The sequence below is a fragment of the Strongylocentrotus purpuratus genome, unplaced genomic scaffold, assembly GCF_000002235.5.
Source record: "Strongylocentrotus purpuratus isolate Spur 01 unplaced genomic scaffold, Spur_5.0 spur5_scaffold_6, whole genome shotgun sequence".
In the NCBI taxonomy this organism is placed as follows: domain Eukaryota; kingdom Metazoa; phylum Echinodermata; class Echinoidea; order Camarodonta; family Strongylocentrotidae; genus Strongylocentrotus; species Strongylocentrotus purpuratus.
Genome location: NW_022145612.1, coordinates 41029553 through 41049057, shown reverse-complemented (window position 1 = coordinate 41049057; position 19505 = coordinate 41029553). Strand labels below are relative to the sequence as shown.

General features: G+C 36.9%; 1 protein-coding gene across 1 annotated transcript; it reads left to right on the top strand.

Annotated features, from left to right (window-relative positions):
• The first annotated feature begins 1294 nt into the window (after window positions 1-1294).
• Window positions 1295-18465, top strand: LOC591530 (protein SHQ1 homolog). Its single transcript, XM_031000007.1, has 11 exons — window positions 1295-1391; window positions 10029-10212; window positions 10842-10906; window positions 11431-11556; window positions 11820-11983; window positions 13032-13144; window positions 13501-13637; window positions 15410-15564; window positions 16218-16395; window positions 17074-17234; window positions 17659-18465. Exons 2-11 carry the CDS (start codon window positions 10070-10072, stop codon window positions 18463-18465), a joined length of 2049 nt encoding a protein of 682 aa, XP_030855867.1. The 5' UTR covers window positions 1295-1391; window positions 10029-10069.
• The last annotated feature ends 1040 nt before the right edge of the window (window positions 18466-19505 follow it).

Sequence of the window (19505 nt, the reverse complement as noted above, 5' to 3'; positions counted from 1 at the left end):
AAATGGATAGACTTCCGCATTCCAAGCACTACTACATACGGAGATTCATATATAGAGAGAAAGAATTTTATGCGAGCTTTGGAAGGCACTCTGTTTCATTTCCCAAGGTAATGATTCACATGTTACATGATTCCTCCTTTAACATGCAATAGGACACTTAATGTGAAATTAAATAAGAGCTTTTCTTTCTTTTGTCTTTTTTGAAAAAGGGCTCGTACGTGCTTATATCCCCGAGGCCTCCTGTTTAGAGTCCATTGCAGGAGAACTTCAAAATAATAAAGCTTGAGCTTCATTTTTACGGCTTCTTAATAAGTAGGGATGGCAGGGGATCAATACAAGAGATAATTGCTATGATATTTTAATGGTATTTATTGGAGAGGAATCATTATGAAAGGAGAGGAAAGAAGCAATTATTTTCAGGACACTTGAAAAGAGTGGGGGAAACTAGAGTAGTGACCCATTCCATATCCCCCGCGGGTATACATTGCCTCTGATTAAAAATCAAATATTTTGTCTGGGCAAACAGAAAAATGAGAAAAAATGTACCCTCCCCCTTCCTGAAAATTACCCCCTTGGAATTATTCGACCCCCCCCCCCTCAAAAAAAAAAAACTGCTCTTATTAATATTAAAACCCGACTCATTATTAGGGTAGACTTCCCATTTAATGAACAGGTGGGGGGGGGGGGTGATTTTCGGGGGGAGGGGTATTGTCCTCGGGATAGTTGTCCTATGTCCTTGGACATATAGTAGCCTACATGTAGTGTAGCAGAGTAGAAGATATGTGAGTAATGAGTATCTGACCTAATCCAGGCATACATGTATGCTGAAGACTGGAAGGCTTTGGGAAGGGCAATATTAAAGACATAAGGAAAATGGAACGCCCAACCCCAGCATGGAAAAAACAGGCCATCTAAAAATCAATTTTTTTTCGACCCCCCCCCCCCAAAAAATGCTCATATTAAAACCTTACTCATTATTAGGGTAGACTTCCCATTTAATGAACAGGTGGGGGTGATTTTCGGGGGGAGGGGTATTGTCCTCGGGATAGTTGTCCTAGGATGTCCTTGGGGGGGGGGGTTAAGGGATGGTGGTTAATCTCCTCGGGGCCGGGGCAATTTTCCATGGGGGAAAATTGTCATAGGGGGTAATTTTCTGGGGGTAATTGTCCTTGGGGTAGTTTTCAGGTTGGTAATTTTCCGGGGTGATTGTCCAAGGCCCGGTCGACGGTCCAAGGCCTTCCAAGGTGATTTACTTATTCGGATTTAATTATCGATCGAGCGCTACGTATCTTTTGAGACCAACTTTAAGGAGCGCCTGGATCTAGACTAATTATTTTGTCTTGCTTTCTTGCTGCAGATGGGAAGATTCTGATGTTTCTCTCTCGAATTGGGTAATTAAATGAAGTAGGAGAATGATGACGTGATTATGTGATATATGTATGCGATTTTCTTTGAAGTTGACAATTTGATATGTAAAGACATGTTGATAATAATCGGGAAATGCCGATAGTTGATAGTCATGATAGTGTGCGTGTGGAAATGTGACAAGTCCCACATGCGTTAAAAGATGCTGGAAGTGTGGAATATAATTTGATGCAATTTTTTAATTTTTTATTTACAATTTAAGCGAGTAAACATTCCATGTCGTTGTGTCATGGTCTTGATATGAAACACGGCAAACACAAGGGAACTGGAACTAGGTCTATATTGACTTTAGTGACGTCTACTGCTACTCCGAGTCTTTAGAAATGAAGAAAATATTGGTCAATTCTTCTTCTTCTTCTTGATTTGTTTTTGTTTGGCAATCAGTCACAGTTGACTATTTTTGCCACACACTATTTTATGAATTATTTATATATATACATATATGTACAATTTCATGTCATAAATGACTATTTTTAGGATTCTTTCTCCTTCCATCCTCTTTCCTTCCTCTTTTTTTCTTTTTAGACTCTATAACTTTTTTTAGAGAGAAAATTCAATAAATTAATAATTTTGGAAAGAGACGACGGCCTAGCAAGTTGTGAATAAAAAACGCCTATAAACTAAAACTAAACGTACGTACTTGTGTTTACGCGCACGTGCGCGTTCAAATATCACCTCACGTATGCACATGTGTACTTCGCACTTACCCCCACCCTTTTCAAAATGCCATCTTACCAGTCTTTGAGGTATATTTCGCAGACTTTCGGTTTTAACCTAGGTCACTCCGGCATAGGTGAGGGGGTGCCAGCTAGCATGTGATGTTGGAGGTGATCACCGAATTGTTAGAAAAGTAAATGGTCAAATTAGTTACAAGTATTGTGGGCTTTATTGGTGCAAGAAAAAGGAAAAGAGAAGATAAGAAGAAAAAAAAAAAAAAAAAAAAAAAAAAAACTCAACAACAATTTAATTGTTTGGATACAGCCGCTTTGTTCTTAAAACGAAGCGAACTATTGCTTTTTGTTTAACTATTTCTGAAAGTTTAAGTAGTGTCATGATTTCCTGTGGATGTGATAAATCAGTTTCTACGAGTAACATAGCTCTTTCTATTATGTACTTTGGGCATTCAGTGAGAAAGTGGTTTACAGTTTCAGTACGTCCTATGCAGTTATTGCAATGGCCTGTCGAGTGTATATTCAATCTGAAGAGATCTAAGTTCAAACCTATCACTCCTATTCTTAATCTATGGAGAATACTTTCTTCAAATCTGTTCAACTTACATTCATATGGTTGATTTACTGTAGGCAGTATATGTCTAAGAGATCTATCAGAATTATTCCATCTGTCTTGCCAGAGTTTTATATACTTGCTGGTAATAATACTCTTTATTTCAGAAAAGGATAATTTATTACAAATTTCAATGTTATTTTGTAAAGCAGATTTTGCATAAAAATCTGCCATTTCATTTCCGTGTACACCACAATGGCCAGGAATCCATTCTAAGTGTATGTGTTTTCCTTGATACGATAATTTTGTACTTAATGTAATAATTTCAGTTACAAATGTAATATCTTTTTCATCCTTTATGGCGAGCAGGGCGCTTACGGAATCACAAAAAATAACAATGCCAACATACACATTAATGTTCTCTAGCCAATTAAGCGCAAGGACAATTGCAGCCAATTCGGCTCTGAAAGATGAGGTGTGATCCGCCAATCGTTTGGCTTGTTGAAAGGAGAATGCTGGTACATAAAAAGAAGCAGAACTTATTCCAAAACTTGGAACCTTTGACCCATCTGTATAGATGTGTAGTTGTATTGGCCATTTGGTACTGATCAATTCTAAACTGCGTTGACGTAAATAAGATGGGTTTTCATGTTTGTTCACTATTTCGCTTAATTCTATCGACACTTTTGGAGCATTAATTTTCCAAGGGGGGAAACTAGGTATAGTGTAAGGTTCGATAGTACAATGTTTCATTAGTTCTGTTCTGCATCCAAATGGCTTGTTATTCTTTTGGAGCTTCAAAAGTTCCATTTGCCAGCTGGGCTTAACGTTTAATATGACAGGGTGATCTCGATGCATTTCAATCTTTTGTCTGAATCTGTCCGCCAGCATCTGTCTTCTTAAGTCTAAGGGCATTTCACCTAGTTCAACTTGTAGTGAATCTAATGATGTAAGAGGAAGAGCTCCCGCACAAATTCTCAAGGCTTGATATTGAATGGAGTCAAGTGATTTCTTTATACTTTGAGCCGCACTGTCATAGGCTTCACAACCAAAATCTAATAACGATCTTATCAATGCTCTATATACCATTAGCAGGGATTTCGAGGAGCTTCCCCATGTAGTCCCAGTAAGGCACCTAAGAATGTTCAGTTTCTTTTTACATCTAAGGACTACGGCATCTATGTGCGTCTTCCATGAAAGTCTTTTGTCAAATATAAGTCCTAGGAAATGCTTCTTTGATTGGAATAAAAGTGCGTCGTTGTTTAATTTCAGTTCTGGGTATTTTGCTTTATTGTTTTTAGTAAATAACACTGGAAAGGATTTACTCTGTGAAAGGCGAAAGCCCCATTTAGTAAACCATTCACTCAATGTGTTCAGATAGCACTGTATTCTGTTTGAAATAATTTCTATGTTATTACCTGACATCCAGATGACACAGTCATCAGCATAAATAGATGTGGTGATTAATTCATCTGTTGGAATATCACTCATCATGATATTATACAATATAGGACTTAAGACACTCCCCTGGGGGAGGCTGTTGTACATTTCATATAATTTTGATTCTTCTTTACCAATCTTTACTTGGAAAGTCCGCTCTTTCAGATAGTTATAGAGAAACTCGAGCATATTACCTGTAATACCATGTACTGATAGTTTGTAAATAAGGCCTTTGATACAAAGTCTGTCATATGCCTTTTCAATATCGAGAAAGATTGCTAAAGTATATTCACCAACATTAATGCTTCTTTGGATGGCATTCTCTAAAAGTACAATGTTATCCGTGACCCCACGTTTACTACGAAAGCCAGTCATGAGGGGAGGAAGTATATTGTTCTTTTCTACATACCATTGGAGTCTATTCTTCACAATCCGTTCTAGTATCTTGGCAAAACATGAGGAAAGTGCTATGGGTCGGTACGACGATACCTTTCGGGGGTCTTTATTCTGTTTTAACACAGGTATTAGGATAGAGTGTTTCAGACTGGGAGGTATGCTACCCGTATCCCATATCAAGTTCATGACCTTTAGCATATATTGTTTTGCTTTCTGAGGAAGTTTTTGGTAAACCTGATAAGGGATCTTGTCTTTTCCAGGAGCTGATTGTTTACATGTGTTTAGAGTTTTTTGCAATTCAAAAAGAGTGAATGGTTCATTCAAGATATGCTCCATTCCCCGCTTCAGTGATTTCGTGACTTGTTGCTCAACATTTTTGTTTTCTTTTATTTCTGGACATTCTTTAACATTACTAATTGATTGGAAGAACTTAGAGAAAGCCTCAGTCTTTTCACTGTTACATGTGATTTCTTTTTCATTTTCTATCAGGACTGACATGTTTTTTGTTTTTTTGACAGATACCCCCTTTAACCGTTTAATGGTAGACCATACCGCTGATTCTGGTACAAAGCGGTTGAGTCTTGAGCAAAATTCTTGCCAGTAATTTCGTTCTGCTTGGCGTAGAGTTTTTTGTACCTCTGATTTTTTCTTCAAATATGTATTTAGATTTTCTATTGAAATGTGTCTTTTTAATCTATTATTAGCCCTGTTTCTTTCTTTGATACTTTGTGTACAGTCTTTTGTCCACCAAGGTACAGGGTCATGTTTTTTCTTTCCCCTCTGGGGCATTATTTCTTTAATAGTCTCTGACAAACTTTTCATAAAACATTTATACATTTTCGTAGGGTCGGAATAGTTGCCACTATGTTCCATTTTATGTTCACATTTTTCGGCAAAAGTGTTCCAATCAAAATTTTTAAAAGACCAAGTTGTTTCCTCATTTATCTTCTCGCTGTTGCTGTTTACTTTCCCTGCTCGGTCCAATAATATCTGGGTGGAGATGGGAAAATGGTCACTACCAAGGGTGTGCCGCAAAACTTCCCACGAGCATAGGCAAGATAGTTTGGGGGAGGTGATGCTAAGATCCAAACATGACATTTTCCCAGTGTGTGGATCTATTCTGGTTCCTCTTCCGTCGTTTAAAATTATAAAGTTATTGTCATGTGTGAAATTTTCAATTGTGTGCCCATTTTGGTCTATCTTTGCACTACCCCACACAGGATTATGTGAGTTGAAATCCCCAACTATAAGGAATAGATTGTATTCTAGTTTGTTAATCATCCTGTTCAAAACAATCTCGTTTAATTTTTTGCAAGGGTTATAGAAATTGATTATGGAGATTTTTGATCCAGCAACATGAACTTTAATATGTTGTATTTCGAATTCTTCGTCATTGACTGGATATTCATAGTTGATGGAATCATGTACATAAATGGCACACCCTCCTTTAGATTGATTTTCCCTGTTTCTAATAAAACATGTATATTCAGGGATTTGCAATATTCTATCATCATTGAACCATGTTTCCTGAACACAAATTAAATGGTACTTTACATCTTTATATGAATCTAAGTATTTTATAAGTTCAGGACCGTGATTAAGAAGTCCCTGCGCGTTCCATTGTAATATGGTTAGCGCTGTCATCATCATTACTATGCTATACCAGTACATCTTTAGCGTCATGTTTTACTCTTTGTTTGAGCAGTCTCTCAGCTGCCACTTTCACTAAGGATGAAATCTCCTTCTCGGATTTTCCATCCGTAAAAGTGAGAACAAGTTGCGTAATGAAAGAGATTATTTGCTCATCACTCATTAATGTTACTAGGTTACCTCGAGGGAGGGCTTCTAGTTTTACTTCAGTTTTTCCATCCTTATCTATTAATTTACTGCTCTGTGCGTTTTTTTGCAGCGGGGTGTTCCAGGGCTGGGGATCAAGTTGCGGGGTGGCGTTTTCAGGGCGGATTGCTGTGGATGACCTCACTGGTCGGGGAGGAAGAGGGAGGTTATCTGAGTTGACATCGAGGGAGGGATGTGATTCAGGGAGGTTGGCTTGTGGTTTCTGCTGTGCTTTTTCTTGCTCCGACTGTATTTTTGCAGCTTGTGCGTATGAAAGATTGTTTTTGACTTTTACTATTTGTATCTTTTTGGCTTTCTTAGCTTCTAGACAGCCGTCAAAGGCTGCTGAATGGTTCCCACCACAATTTATACATATCGGTCTTTCTTTTCGGTTACATTCCTCAAATTTGTGGTCTTCCCCGCATCTGACGCATCTCATCTTTGCTTTGCATTGAGCTATGCCGTGGCCGTAGCGTTGGCATTGAAAGCACCTCAAAACGGGGGGAATGTATAGTTTAACCTCAAAATGTTGATAGCACATTGTTATGTTGCTGGGGAGGTTTGTACGGTTGAATGCTATAATAACACTCCTCATTGGGATAAAATTGGGTCTGCTTTCTTCAATTTCAATTGATTTTACATTTGATTTGGACCTTTTCATGATTCTTTTTACATCAATTACTCCTTGGTGTTTCAATTCATTGAGAATTTCGTCATCAGTCATTTCTGTAGGTACTCCATATATGACCCCTCTCACAACTTGCTGCTTTTCTGCAACTTTTACTGGGGTGGTTCCTATGTTACTAATTTGAGATAGTGCTTTTACTTGTTTCTGGTTTTTGCATTTGATAAGGAGACCTTGGGCTGTGGGTTTGATAAATTCCACAGGGTTTGGACAAGCTTCACGGATATTTCTAGCTATAGTAATGGGATTCACATTCTTTAGCGATTTTGATTTATCTATGGGGGTAATTAAGACTTTGAGTTCCGATTGGCGGTTCTGGGTTGTATTTTGGTCTTCTGAGGAAGAGGATTCTGTTCTCATTGAAAGATTTTCAATTGCAATGCTTCCTTCGCGCCTGCGTTTATTTCTCGGTTTTTGCTCCCTACGAGAGTAATTTACAGTTCGAAATTCATCTTCTTCATTGGGTTGTAAAAGAGGTGGCTCTTCGCCCTGGCCGGTGTTTGTCACTCCGGCCATGACCTGGTTGGTTGCCTGAAAAGGGCGGGAAATTCAATTGTGTGCAGTCTACCGTGTAATTAAGGGTGCGGTATGTGTTAGTAGCCCACAAGACTTGCTTACCTTTTGACTCTGATCCTAAGTATAGGCTTGTATGAATCCACTATAGTTTCAATCCAAAGTTCAACAGTATAAAGAAGCAAAACAGTCCCAACTATATCCGGTATTGAGGCAATTTTTAACAATATTGGCAAAATTCTACAAGAAATCTACAAGAAATCTACAAGCTCCTAGAGAGCTTCTGAAAAGCACGTCCGCTCGTCCGCTCGGACTTCGTACCTTCCTGCCAACATGTTCGATTAGCCTTTTTTAAGGCACTTGGAGACATCCACACCATTTAAAACTAGTGGTCGAAATTTATATATAGACCAATAGATCTAGGGGCTCGCAATTCATTAGAAAAGGGTATAGATATATTGCACGTACAAAAGGATTAGGGAAAAAATAATATCATTATTTTGAATACTTAATCATGAATTTAACTCTAAAAAAATCACAAGCTTACCTTGTGTTGATGGTCATAAAATTAAATTATGATTTAGGAAACGTAGGATTTTTAGTTAGGAAGTTAGGGGGTTGTTTCACAAAATCAACTCTATGGCAGTTATATCTTTGTCCGCGACCTGCCAGAGTAGTCAGGAAGTGTACAACCTGTTTCACAAAACCGTAATACATGACAAACTACAAATTTATGATTTTGATACTTTCGGCTAAAAATAAACATTTGATACTTCATCTTGATCCATCAAATTTTATCCTGAATTGAAAAAAAGAGATTATGACTATGCGGCTTTAATATTAATTCAACTCAAACCATTTGAAATAGTAAAAATCTCAGAGTGGTCGCACAAATGATACAAACATCAAATTTGAATGAAAACGTGTGTTACTGTAACTAATAAAAACAAAGAATATCTCAAAATTAGGAAACTCAAAATTGACGAGCGAATCAAATATGCGATTAAGAGGATACCATAATTCATAACCCATTTTGAAAGCAGACCCTGATTTTCTATATAAAAAAATGATAAATAAAAAGGATATGTTATGACTCACAATTTTAACATAACATTTTGCGATTATTATGTGAGATGATTCATAGCAATCCAAGGTTATGCTTGAAATGAAAAATATCTACAGAAAATGTTGTCGTTCACATGGATCTGGGACTACAGACTTTTCCATCTTCTGAGACTTTTCTATATGGTTGACCAATGACTGGACAAATAATATCTATCTTATCAGTCACTGTGCAGGGTTTATTTTTTCTTGGCTCAACTTTTACAGTAATAAAACTGTGCTTATAAAGCGCTTACCACCAAAGTCTCTAAGCGCTATAACAAACAAAATACAATGATAAACAATAACATATGTAAAAATTCTATGCTGACTATAATGAGTACGAGCTAAACTTTTACTCACCACTGTCTTTTGTTGTGTAGAAACTTGAGAGTGATCCTATATATGTAGTATGAAGATGACAATGGCGATCGCGATGTGTGTTGATCAATATACAATGTCGAGTGTAACACGTTGAAGAAGAATTGTAGAAATTGACACTCCTAAATGTTGGGGAACAGAGGGAGTGTTCGTAGTAAATGTCCCCGACGACTATATACAAAATACTAGACTGAAGACTGAAGAAGTGGAGTCTAGTTGTGGCAAGAGTTGGTAATATAAACGCTATCTAATAACCGGAGGCCTCGGCTAAAGTACGAGAAGCGGATCGCATTCTTCTAAAGTTGTGGCAAAAATGAAGTAACGTAAATATAAACACCTCAGGCTAGCACAAGCGTAAATCAAAATATGCTAGCCCAGGAAGAAAGTACACGAAAATAACCACTGGCGCGTTGTAAATAAACCGCGTATTCCAAGTGAAATAAGTGTCAGAATTGAAGTCACGAGATGTCGAGTCGCGAAGAGAAAACAAGCAGTTCGCTATTAACAGTTGTCGTGAAGAAATCACAGGCGTGTACTAGTGGAAATCCAACGGAAAACGCTACACTATGTCGCCGTAGCTGCTGGATGAAAAAATCGCGAAGATCGCTATAAAAGTGAATCAATCCAATACGTGATGATCTTACGAGATCATGCAGGCTAAGTCACGAAAACCCCAGCTCCGTGGCGAAAACGTGACCAGCGGAAACTGTGATTGGTCACATTACCAAAACAAACCATGGCGACGAGATATGTGAAGGCAGGTGCCAAAATGTGTCAAGAATGTGAAACATACGACGTCGCAGGAAAACTGCATAAATTATCAGCGTAAATTTCTCAAAAGTTGTCGGCACAACAAGGCAATATCAAAACATTACATAAAGTTCGTTGACACTATAATGGAGCATAAATTCACTACACATAGTAAACAAACAAAATGCAAATAAACCTACAAAGTACAATACATATGAAATATACATCAAAGTATAATACAATGTATTTTTTTGTTTTGCTATTAATTATATTCTAGATTTGCCATTGCCGTTAAATTTCGGGAGCTTTTGGATCATCATGTTAACTCCTGCATTTGAGCTAAAGCAGGACCCATCCTACCTTACTATTATCATCAAAGCACGCTATGCAAAGGTTTCGGAGACAGAAATATTTGTTGATGGTGCCGATTTCAAGTTCCATTCAAAGCCATATTTTCTGAGGTGAGATTGTTGAACAAAAATTCATGTCTAAACATATATCTATCATAAAATATAGAGCTAGGGCTAAATGAATATAAATGGATTTTAATCCAATTGACTAACTTATTGTAATGCTTAGGAGAATACTTCAACTGAAATTACAGCCCAGGGCAGAGTTTCATAAACTGTACAACGCCTAGTTGTCAACAGTCAAAGTGCTGTAGCATTTATGTAATTAGATGACAACCATCTTTGTAAGGCTTCTATTAATAAGGGTCCATTTCTTTTGGGTAAAGGAAAAATAATTATAGGCCTACTAGAAACTTGTAGAAACTGAAGTTTTCCATATATTAAGTTTTGCTGAATTGAAAGTTACCAGAAATTTAAACAAACCTAAACAAAATTAAGTTTATAAGAGTTTTGATACTGTCATATCATGTCATAAGCTATGAAAGTATCAAGAACCAAAAGGTTATAAAGATAGGATGATGCTGATATCACTTGACTAGTAATTGACCATATCTGCTAACCTCATACAAAATATGTACCGGTAGTAGGATGGAAATCACACAATGATGCATGATTTAGAGACAAGATCGAAGATATAGCTTTTACTCCTTTTACTTACTTTTTTGTTTCTTGCTTGGTAGGTTAAATCTTCCTGGCCGTCTGATAGAAGATGGAAAAGAGAAAGCTTCATATGATGTAGATACAGGTTTGTGCAGTAACAGTCATTTTATTTTAGAAATAGAAGATTAGAAATTAGTTAGCTATACTCTTGTTATCTTTGATAGCAATAGATCTTCATTACAGACACGGTGTGAAATTGATAAGTTTTTTAAAAAGTGAGCAGCACAGCCTATATTTCAGAACTTGTGTTATGAATTGAAAGTACTTTTGTTTACAACCCCCCCCCCCCCCCAAAAAAAAAAAAAAAAAATTGGTTCCTCTTTATTCACAGGGTTAACTTATTTTATGATTGCAATATCATTTTGGGCTAATGAGATGTTTATCTGTCCTAGAAATATCTAAACTTGCAAAATATTAACAGATGACAGAAAAATGCTGATTTTTTTTAAACGTTTTTTTTTAAAGTCTGATTTGCATTTAACCAACTCATTTAAATGATTGTAACATATCAAATAACAAAATATTGATTATGTGGAACAGCAGAAGTTATTCGTCTTATCAGCAGAATGGAAATATTCATGTGTTTGAATTTTTAATTGATATTCACAGGAACATTTACTGTCAGAATTCCAAAGGAGTCTGAAGGAGAAGAGTTCCAAGGTTTGGATCTTCTTACTAAACTGTTAGCACCATCTGGAGAAACTTCAGCTAAAGAACCATGCATTGAAGTAATAGGTAGGTACAATGTATTTCTATGAAGTTTAGCAGTGATTTACAGTATGGAAGATACTACAACTTTTGTATCAAATTTCAAAGACTAAACAAAATGAAAGATTGTGTGCTATGTCTTTTTGAAGTGGTGAAGCGAGTTTGCCAGGCCATTACTCACTTTAGCATACCTATTTTGCATGTGCATTGGTAGCAAGACATGTTGTTGTGTGGTTTTACTGTTACGTAACCATATTTTCTTTGTTTTCTCTACTTTTGTTACTATGTAGGCAATGATGAAGGAAGAGGTGATGGAGAAGATGTAGAAGAGGACTTTGATTGGCAGGTTGAACAGCAGCCATTTTGTGGAGATGAGGAGGATAGGGGGAGACTCGGTGGAAATGTGACGTATGGCTTTGCTAACAGGAGAAGTGGTGTCTTCAAGAGATTGAGGGTATGGTTTAGACTCTTTCACACTCTTTATAACATTTAAAGTCATATTACCATAAACAAATGTGCTACTCAATGAAATTATTTTATTTTAAATTGACATATGTAAATTGTCATGATAGCTTTATAGTTGAAATGTCATTCATTTACAAGTAAATATCAAACTTATTCAAATTAGATGATAGTGTCGAAGTGAACAGAAGCTGTGAGGAATAATAACGAAAAGCTTCAGTATGTCTCTCTCTTCTATGCTATTCTTTGATTTTATAGTACCAATCATCTGTTTAAAGCCAGACTGCCCTCTATATAGCAAACAATGCCTAAGCAGTAGCCATTGGTCCCCCATGGTCAGCTTTTCTTATGTTAATTGAGAGCCGATTTGATGAGATAACCACCTGTCAGTGACCATGCAGGGAGCTCTAATCCCTCCTGGCCAAACTAGTGAAGATAGGCTTTAAAGACGTATTATCTCAACATGAGAAAGACAGCTTTATGATGCATACCTGCCAACCACCCCGATTTAGGCGGAGTTCCTCCGCATTTTTCATACCAACTCCGAATTCCGAATGCATGCCTCAAAACTCAGATTTTTTTTAATTTAATTTTTTTTTTTTTTTTTAGAGTGTAATGCACTTGGAGAGTATATAACTATTATGTTTGTATTTCGAAATGTAAAGCGCCTTGAGCATGTTCATGTAAAGGCGCTCAATAAATACCAATATGTATGTATGTATGTATAAGACTAAAGCATAACACAGCACTGATAACCAGATCACGCCGACATCCGCGCTCGCGCTCATAGAAGATATACACAGCGCAGCCCGAACGTGATCGTTAGTTCCCCCCCCCCCCCCAATCTACGGGCTACTACCCCAATCCTTCAGTGGTTCGCGACCTCGTAGTCCATCCAGAAAAATTTACTCCTAATTTTTCTTGTCTCAGGTTGGCAGGTATGATGATGTATTATGGTTTCAGGTATAACATGTATGCTAAACATAAAAGTAGCATTGATAAAGATTTCCCCCTTGTTCTCTTTCTCAATCATCGTCCAGGATGAGATCTGTGGAGTGGTAGACATCGATGAGGCAGATAACATCTCATTACCAGAGAGAAAGAGAGCTAGGATGATGGCAGAGAAGGAGAAATTTGATGACAGTCATTACCTGTAAGTATAATCATTGTTATTAGATTTTTTTTTTTCTTCTTTAAATGTTAGAATGGACAGGATTTATCTGTTACAGCAGGGTTCAGTTGAACACCCACCAAGTTACACAGATTTCGATACATTTGGTTGCTTGAAAATAGTGTATCATAGATAGCATGCCTTTTATCTTCTTGCTATTCATATAATATCTGAAATAAAAGATAACCAAACTTAGGTTTTAGGTTCTTTACCATAGCTGAAATTTCTGAAAAATGACAAAATGCATGAGGAATAACCTTTACAATCGTCACAGTGGTTGTTCAATCATATGTGTTTTAACATCTTTATATATCATTTTGTGTGTTTTCTCTCCCCAGAGCTGACTTGTATCAAGATGATGCAATCCAACCCCTCCTTCAATTCAAACCTTCATGGGTTCAAAACTACAAGAAAATGAGAGAAAAGATGGTCTTAGCCGGAGAAACAGCCTCAGGTCAAGACTTCACGTACAATGGTAAATATTGAACTCAACCTACATTCCAGTTGGCATTGTTTCTCATATTTCTCTTATTTTTTTTATTCTTCTAATTTTAAACTTTTTAATGATGAAAATCATATAGGGGATAGAATATAGTTTTGAAAGCCCTTGACATTGTATCTAAGTCCTATCAATCCATGATAAATTCTTTTGTAATTACTGAAGTCATGTGTTATGATTAGGCCTGAATCATCACGGGTTTTGCCGAACCCGGGTTTGACTTGAAAATTTCGGGCGGGGACCGGGTACCCGAAATTTTCACCACTGCACTGACACTAAAAATCGTGTGCATGCAACGGCGGGAGTTAGACTAAGTTGCTGTTCTAATAATGCGACGGAAAAGACAGTTACTGCTTTCAAAACAATAAAATAATCCATTGAATTAAATTAAGATGCTTTAAAAAATAAATTGATATCGTTTCAGTTGACGGTAGGTGTTTTTATCGCTCAAAATTGGGGCTGCAAGAAAGGAATTACGCTTCGTGCGTGGTACCTAGTGCGTTCAGAAACGGAAGTGGAAATATGACCCACTGAAGACTGAGCAGATTAAGAAAGCCCCACACACAAGACTAAAATGTTGATCAGACTATTACAATTAAATCGTAATACTAATAGGCATTCATTTAATTGTCAAAATGTCCACAAAATAATGGTTTACAACTCTTACAATTTGATGAAGGAAAATAATTTAAAGCCCTTGAAATAACATCGAAGTGCCTTCCGTTCGTTCTAAAAATGCGTGTATAAACGGCAAGCTGAAGTTACGAGTCAAGTTTTGTTTACATATATCCCTACACCGCCATCCGAGCTGATCGGAACATTAAGCATTAAACCAATTTAAAAACATATATATTTTGACAATTAAATTAATGCCTTTAGTATTACGATTTAATTGCAATAGTCTGATCAGTCTTGTGTGTGGCATTTTCTTGCTGTCTTCCGTGGGTCATAGATCTATTTCCACTTCCGTTTCTGAACGCACTCGATCGGTACCTCGAAGCGTGATTCCTTTCTTGCAGCCTCAATTTTAGAGCGATAAAAACACCTACCGTCAACTGAAACAATATCCATTTATTTCTAAAGCATATTTATTTGATTATATAGAAATATAAGTTTGTGAATTGCATATTTTTAGTTCTATATTTCAAAATATCAGTGTGAAATTTAATTTTGAAAAACCCGAAACCCGAAAACCCAAAACCGGGTTTCAGCTCGACGGTCGGGGCCCGGGCGGGGACCCGTTTCGCCTCAGGCCTAGTTACGATAAGTGTTTCCTTGCAAATTTCTAAAGATACTCTCCACAAAAGCTATTCAACATTCAATTATTTTATTTTAGTCACAGATACTGCATTCTAGAGAAATCATGAATCACTATCAAGTGTTTGTGCGTTAACAAGAATTCTCATAACTTTAAAAAAAAAAAAATCAGATTTTGCTTCAACTTTCACTGATCTGGGCCCTGTTTCATAAAAGTTGTTATCAACAACAAGTTACAATAACTGTCAAAAGCTACTGAAGTCATGGCATTTGATTGGCTGTGAGCAAATTTGTCATAGAAGGTTAGCATTTGTTATTGATCACAAGTTTTATGAACCAGGGCTTGTTGCTCTGATTCTTCTGCTTTCATCTGACCAACTTATATCACGGTGGACTTTCCCTTTTAAGACCAAACATTCTTTGTGTAGGAAAAGGAAGTCCAACAGTTACATATATCCTAAATACTATGATCTTTTCATTTCTGATTATAGTTGGCTTCACAGAAGACGAGAAGGAGTTGATGGTGAAATTACCTCGTAAAGAATTCACCTTGAGTAATGTAGAAGTTGATGGTGCGTTGCTTGGAGTAGCAGACATTCTCTTTGCATATGCTTACAATGTCAGGTCAAATGAAGGAGAGCATTCTGTAAGTATTTGATTGGTGTTTCATTTCTCTGATATAGCATTCTCTCTCTAACTGAGATGGTGGAAATTTGTGTTGAGATGAACAGTACTTTCTCAATACATAATATGTAACTCGATTTTGTATTACCAGTATATATTTGGGGATGGAAATTGATTCCCTGCAAACCTTGGAGGAATAAAACAGGAATCAGTTTTAAGGGGACTTTGCAAGGGAGTGAAACAACCTCATAGGGGTGGATGTGGAAGGGATTCCCCCTTTTCGCTCTGTATGAGGGGCATTTTCATTCACTATAACAAACATTTTTAGCAAATGAAGTTTAATCCTTCACAAAGATTTTATTCATTTTACCCTCCCTAGAAATTGGAATGATTTTCAAGTATGTTGAACGTGGAATTATCAGATATTATCTTTACACCTATCCATAGTAATTGATTTATTGCATCCTTTGTATCATTTTATGAAATCACAACGTACAGATTAAGTATGGCTTAAAAATTCACTTAGGACTAGAAATGTGTCCATACACGAATCATTGATAATGCCCATTGCAGAACTATTATTACATTTGCATATTGCATTTGCAAAACTGTAAACTTGACATAAAGAAACGTCAACCTCTGAACTATGACCTCATCTTGTCATACCGGTCATAGGTCGAGTCAGCTTGGACTGTGTGTAAGTTAAGCTCGACTCTGTCATGCCTGGATTGGTTCCAAACCCCCCGTGAGATGGCCATAGCTTGCTGCAGGAGGGCGCTGTGTTTTCCCTTGTACCGAAGCTGGGCGTTGTGTCGCAAGTTGCTCAAGGATGTGAGGATGATACTGAGACTAGGTTAGTCAAAGGCATTGGTATTTAGTAATGTTTACACTGAAAGGTATAATGCCATATGATTGAAATCCTAATGTTCACACAAGAAATTACAAAAAATTGCATTCTGAAAGTAAAGATTTATTAGATTCTTTAAATTTTACTTTTGATGGTATCGTACAGTACACTAAGTCAAAGCAAAAATCTACAAACGTTTGGAAACTTTTATAAATAAACTTTTGTAGTCAGAATTATATACAGTTTTTATATAAATCTAAGATGTTTTTCTACTTAAGATTGAAGTTATAGATGCTAGTCTTGAAATGGTTGGAAATCTATCTTCATCGGTCAAATTAAGTAATATTTCATTGCTTTCAAGAAAATTCAAGAATAATAAGATCGTTTTCATAATTGAAGAGTTTTTGGTAATGCTACGGTCACAAAAGTTTGTACGAACGATAATTCTGTACGAATCTCCCTGTTTTTCCATTGTCTGAAAATCGTTTGTACGGCGTTCGTAGCAGTTCGTAATGGCATTTGTGACCGAGGCTTTACATCTGTAGGTAGCCTTTAAAAAAACAGGCTTATACTCCCCCCCCCCCCCCCCCCCCAAAAAAAAAAAAAAAAAAAAAAAGTTGATAATAGACAAATAGTCAAACCTGAAGTTCATTTGATATTTGATTTTCTACGTCTTCTATGCAGGTCGCAATCAGGTCTTGAAGTGCTTCTTTGAAATCCACAAACTTCTGTCAAATGATGAACCTCGCTACATTCTCAATGATCTGTACATCTCAGACTATTGTGTGTGGCTACAATCAATTTCAAATGAAAGACTTGCTGCTCTGGAGCAACAGATTGGAGAGGTGAGAGACTGATCCTTAAAAGTCTTCTATAAACACTGTTATTTTCTCTGTGCACCAATATCATTTGCTTAAAGCCCCACTGCACTACTTATAGCTACTTGCGCCCTCTATAGAACAAACAATGCCTAATCGGTGACCATTGGTCCCCCATGATCCTCTTTTTCTTATGTTAATTGAGAGCTGATTTGATGAGATAACTACCTGTCCAGTGACCTTGCAGGGTGGTCTAATCCTGGTACAGATGGGCTTTAAATCAATGAAAAGTGACATATAGGGATTGAAATACACCTCATGATGGGCTTTTCAGGTCATAATCAAGTTGTGACCTACTGTCTGAAAAAACTCTAGTAAATGACTTATCTAGCAAATTAGCTTTCTATGAAGAAAAAAAAGTTATGTTTGTCATCCTTATTCAAATTACCAGGCGCAGCTTGAGAAGAAAGACATTGGTCTTGATCTTGATGACCTCGAGGAAGCAGCATCGGTTGTAGAGGATGACGAGATGAGGAGGAATGGGACAGAGCACCGGGAGGACCAGACACCAGGTCACCATGGTAACCCATCTCTTCAAGAACATTCCATGGACTCGGATCAACCGCAGGTGATTCATCAAGTGGGTTACCCTGACCTGATACGGAGAGCCACTCCAGGTCCGGATGTCGTGACAGCTCATATCGTGAGGGCAGCAGAGACGGTTGCCATGGAAAGGGATGATGACAGTGATGATAGTGATGATGAAGACAATGTCCATGTTGCTGATGGAGGTGTGGTGCAGGAACATAGCATGAAGGAGAGTGGAACTTCCAGTCAGATACCTAAAACTGGTTCTAGTTCTGATGTAGGAGAAGTATCGAACCTTAATCATTGTTCACCTGACAATGACTCTGTTAATAAAGTGATCATAGCAAGCACTGATTGCTCAGATGATAGACTAGGTCAAGTCATGCCTTCATCAACCAACAGTTTAGACTTACCCCACAGTGGATCCCCATCGAGAACTATGCATATAAGGAGAAAAGATGAACAAGGCAATGATAGAGAGGATGAGGTTGAGGTAGTAGAAACAATGCAGGACATGTTGAATCATCTCAGTTTAGATCCATCCATTCCATCATCATCATCATCGTCGTCGTCATTGTCGTTGACGTCATCGGGGCATAAATCATCAAGTAACAAAGAATGGGCTGAGAAGCCACCCACTAAGTTAGTTGAAATGTTTGAAGACAAATGATGCTCATAGAAACTTACAGTTGAAGACTGTGGGGGGGGGGGGGGGGGTTGCTGAGAATCAATAGAATGTACTGAAATGCATTTTAAAGTGTTTTATGACCAAGTATTAAGGGAGCAAGAAGAATTTTAATCTCAATATCTCATCTTTATCTTATAATTAAGCCTTTTGGTGGTACAGTGGTAAACTCAACATTAATGTTTTTAATCTTAACTTATACTAATTTGCTGGTGCTATTTCTATTTTATAACCTTATTTATAAAAAATTAAACAAATTATGAGGTACACATTATCATAAGAATGATTTTTTTTATCCTTGTATATAATAGGAGTACTAACAGCTTGATATCATAATATTGATTGATAAACGATTTGATATGATTAATGACCTATAAACTCCAAAGATTTCAGCAGATATTAGCTGAATCCAAAGTATTGTCACTATAATGGCTGGGGTGTCTCCGAATATAGTGGAGTGTCCTTTGTAGATGTAATGTATGTCAACAAGTCAGTTCATTCATCTCAAACTGCTAAACGAACTTTTGAAGTGGTAGAAATGCCATTAAAAATCAGTCTCTTACACTTTCAAAATGTTTCCAATAAATAGATAAGTATTTGAAAGTTTTACAAAATTTACAATTAACTGGCTCAAAAGGAGATATAACTGTACTTGGTTTTCTATCTCAATGACCAAAACTCAACAAAAAAAATTGTCATGAATTTTGCTGTAATTACACTTTCAAAGAATATTCCCATAGTAATAGATATCATGAACATCTTGCTACCCCAGAACACTTGGTACTGTACTGGCATAATATCGTTTTTTATTGGTAAAGGTACTAATTTATATTTTAGTTGGTTAGTAAAAGTAGATGAATTGTTTATTAATTTGTTTTAGAATGCAAGATTTGTAAGTAGTATGGTGCCTGTGCTCCATCAATGGCTAGATCCATGCTAAACCACTGAACATCCTTACACGTAGTTGTAATTTTAAGAAAAAGTGGATAACTCATTATAAATTGTTTTATAATGCAGTAGATATT

Bases quoted from the DNA above. Each gene is read 5' to 3' on its own strand.
- LOC591530 (XM_031000007.1), top strand. From the start codon at position 10,070: ATGTTAACTCCTGCATTTGAGCTAAAGCAGGACCCATCCTACCTTACT. The intron at 15,565-16,217 runs GTAAGTATTTGA...TACCGGTCATAG, and splicing joins CAAATGAAGGAGAGCATTCT to GTCGAGTCAGCTTGGACTGT. The intron at 17,235-17,658 runs GTGAGAGACTGA...TCAAATTACCAG, and splicing joins TGGAGCAACAGATTGGAGAG to GCGCAGCTTGAGAAGAAAGA.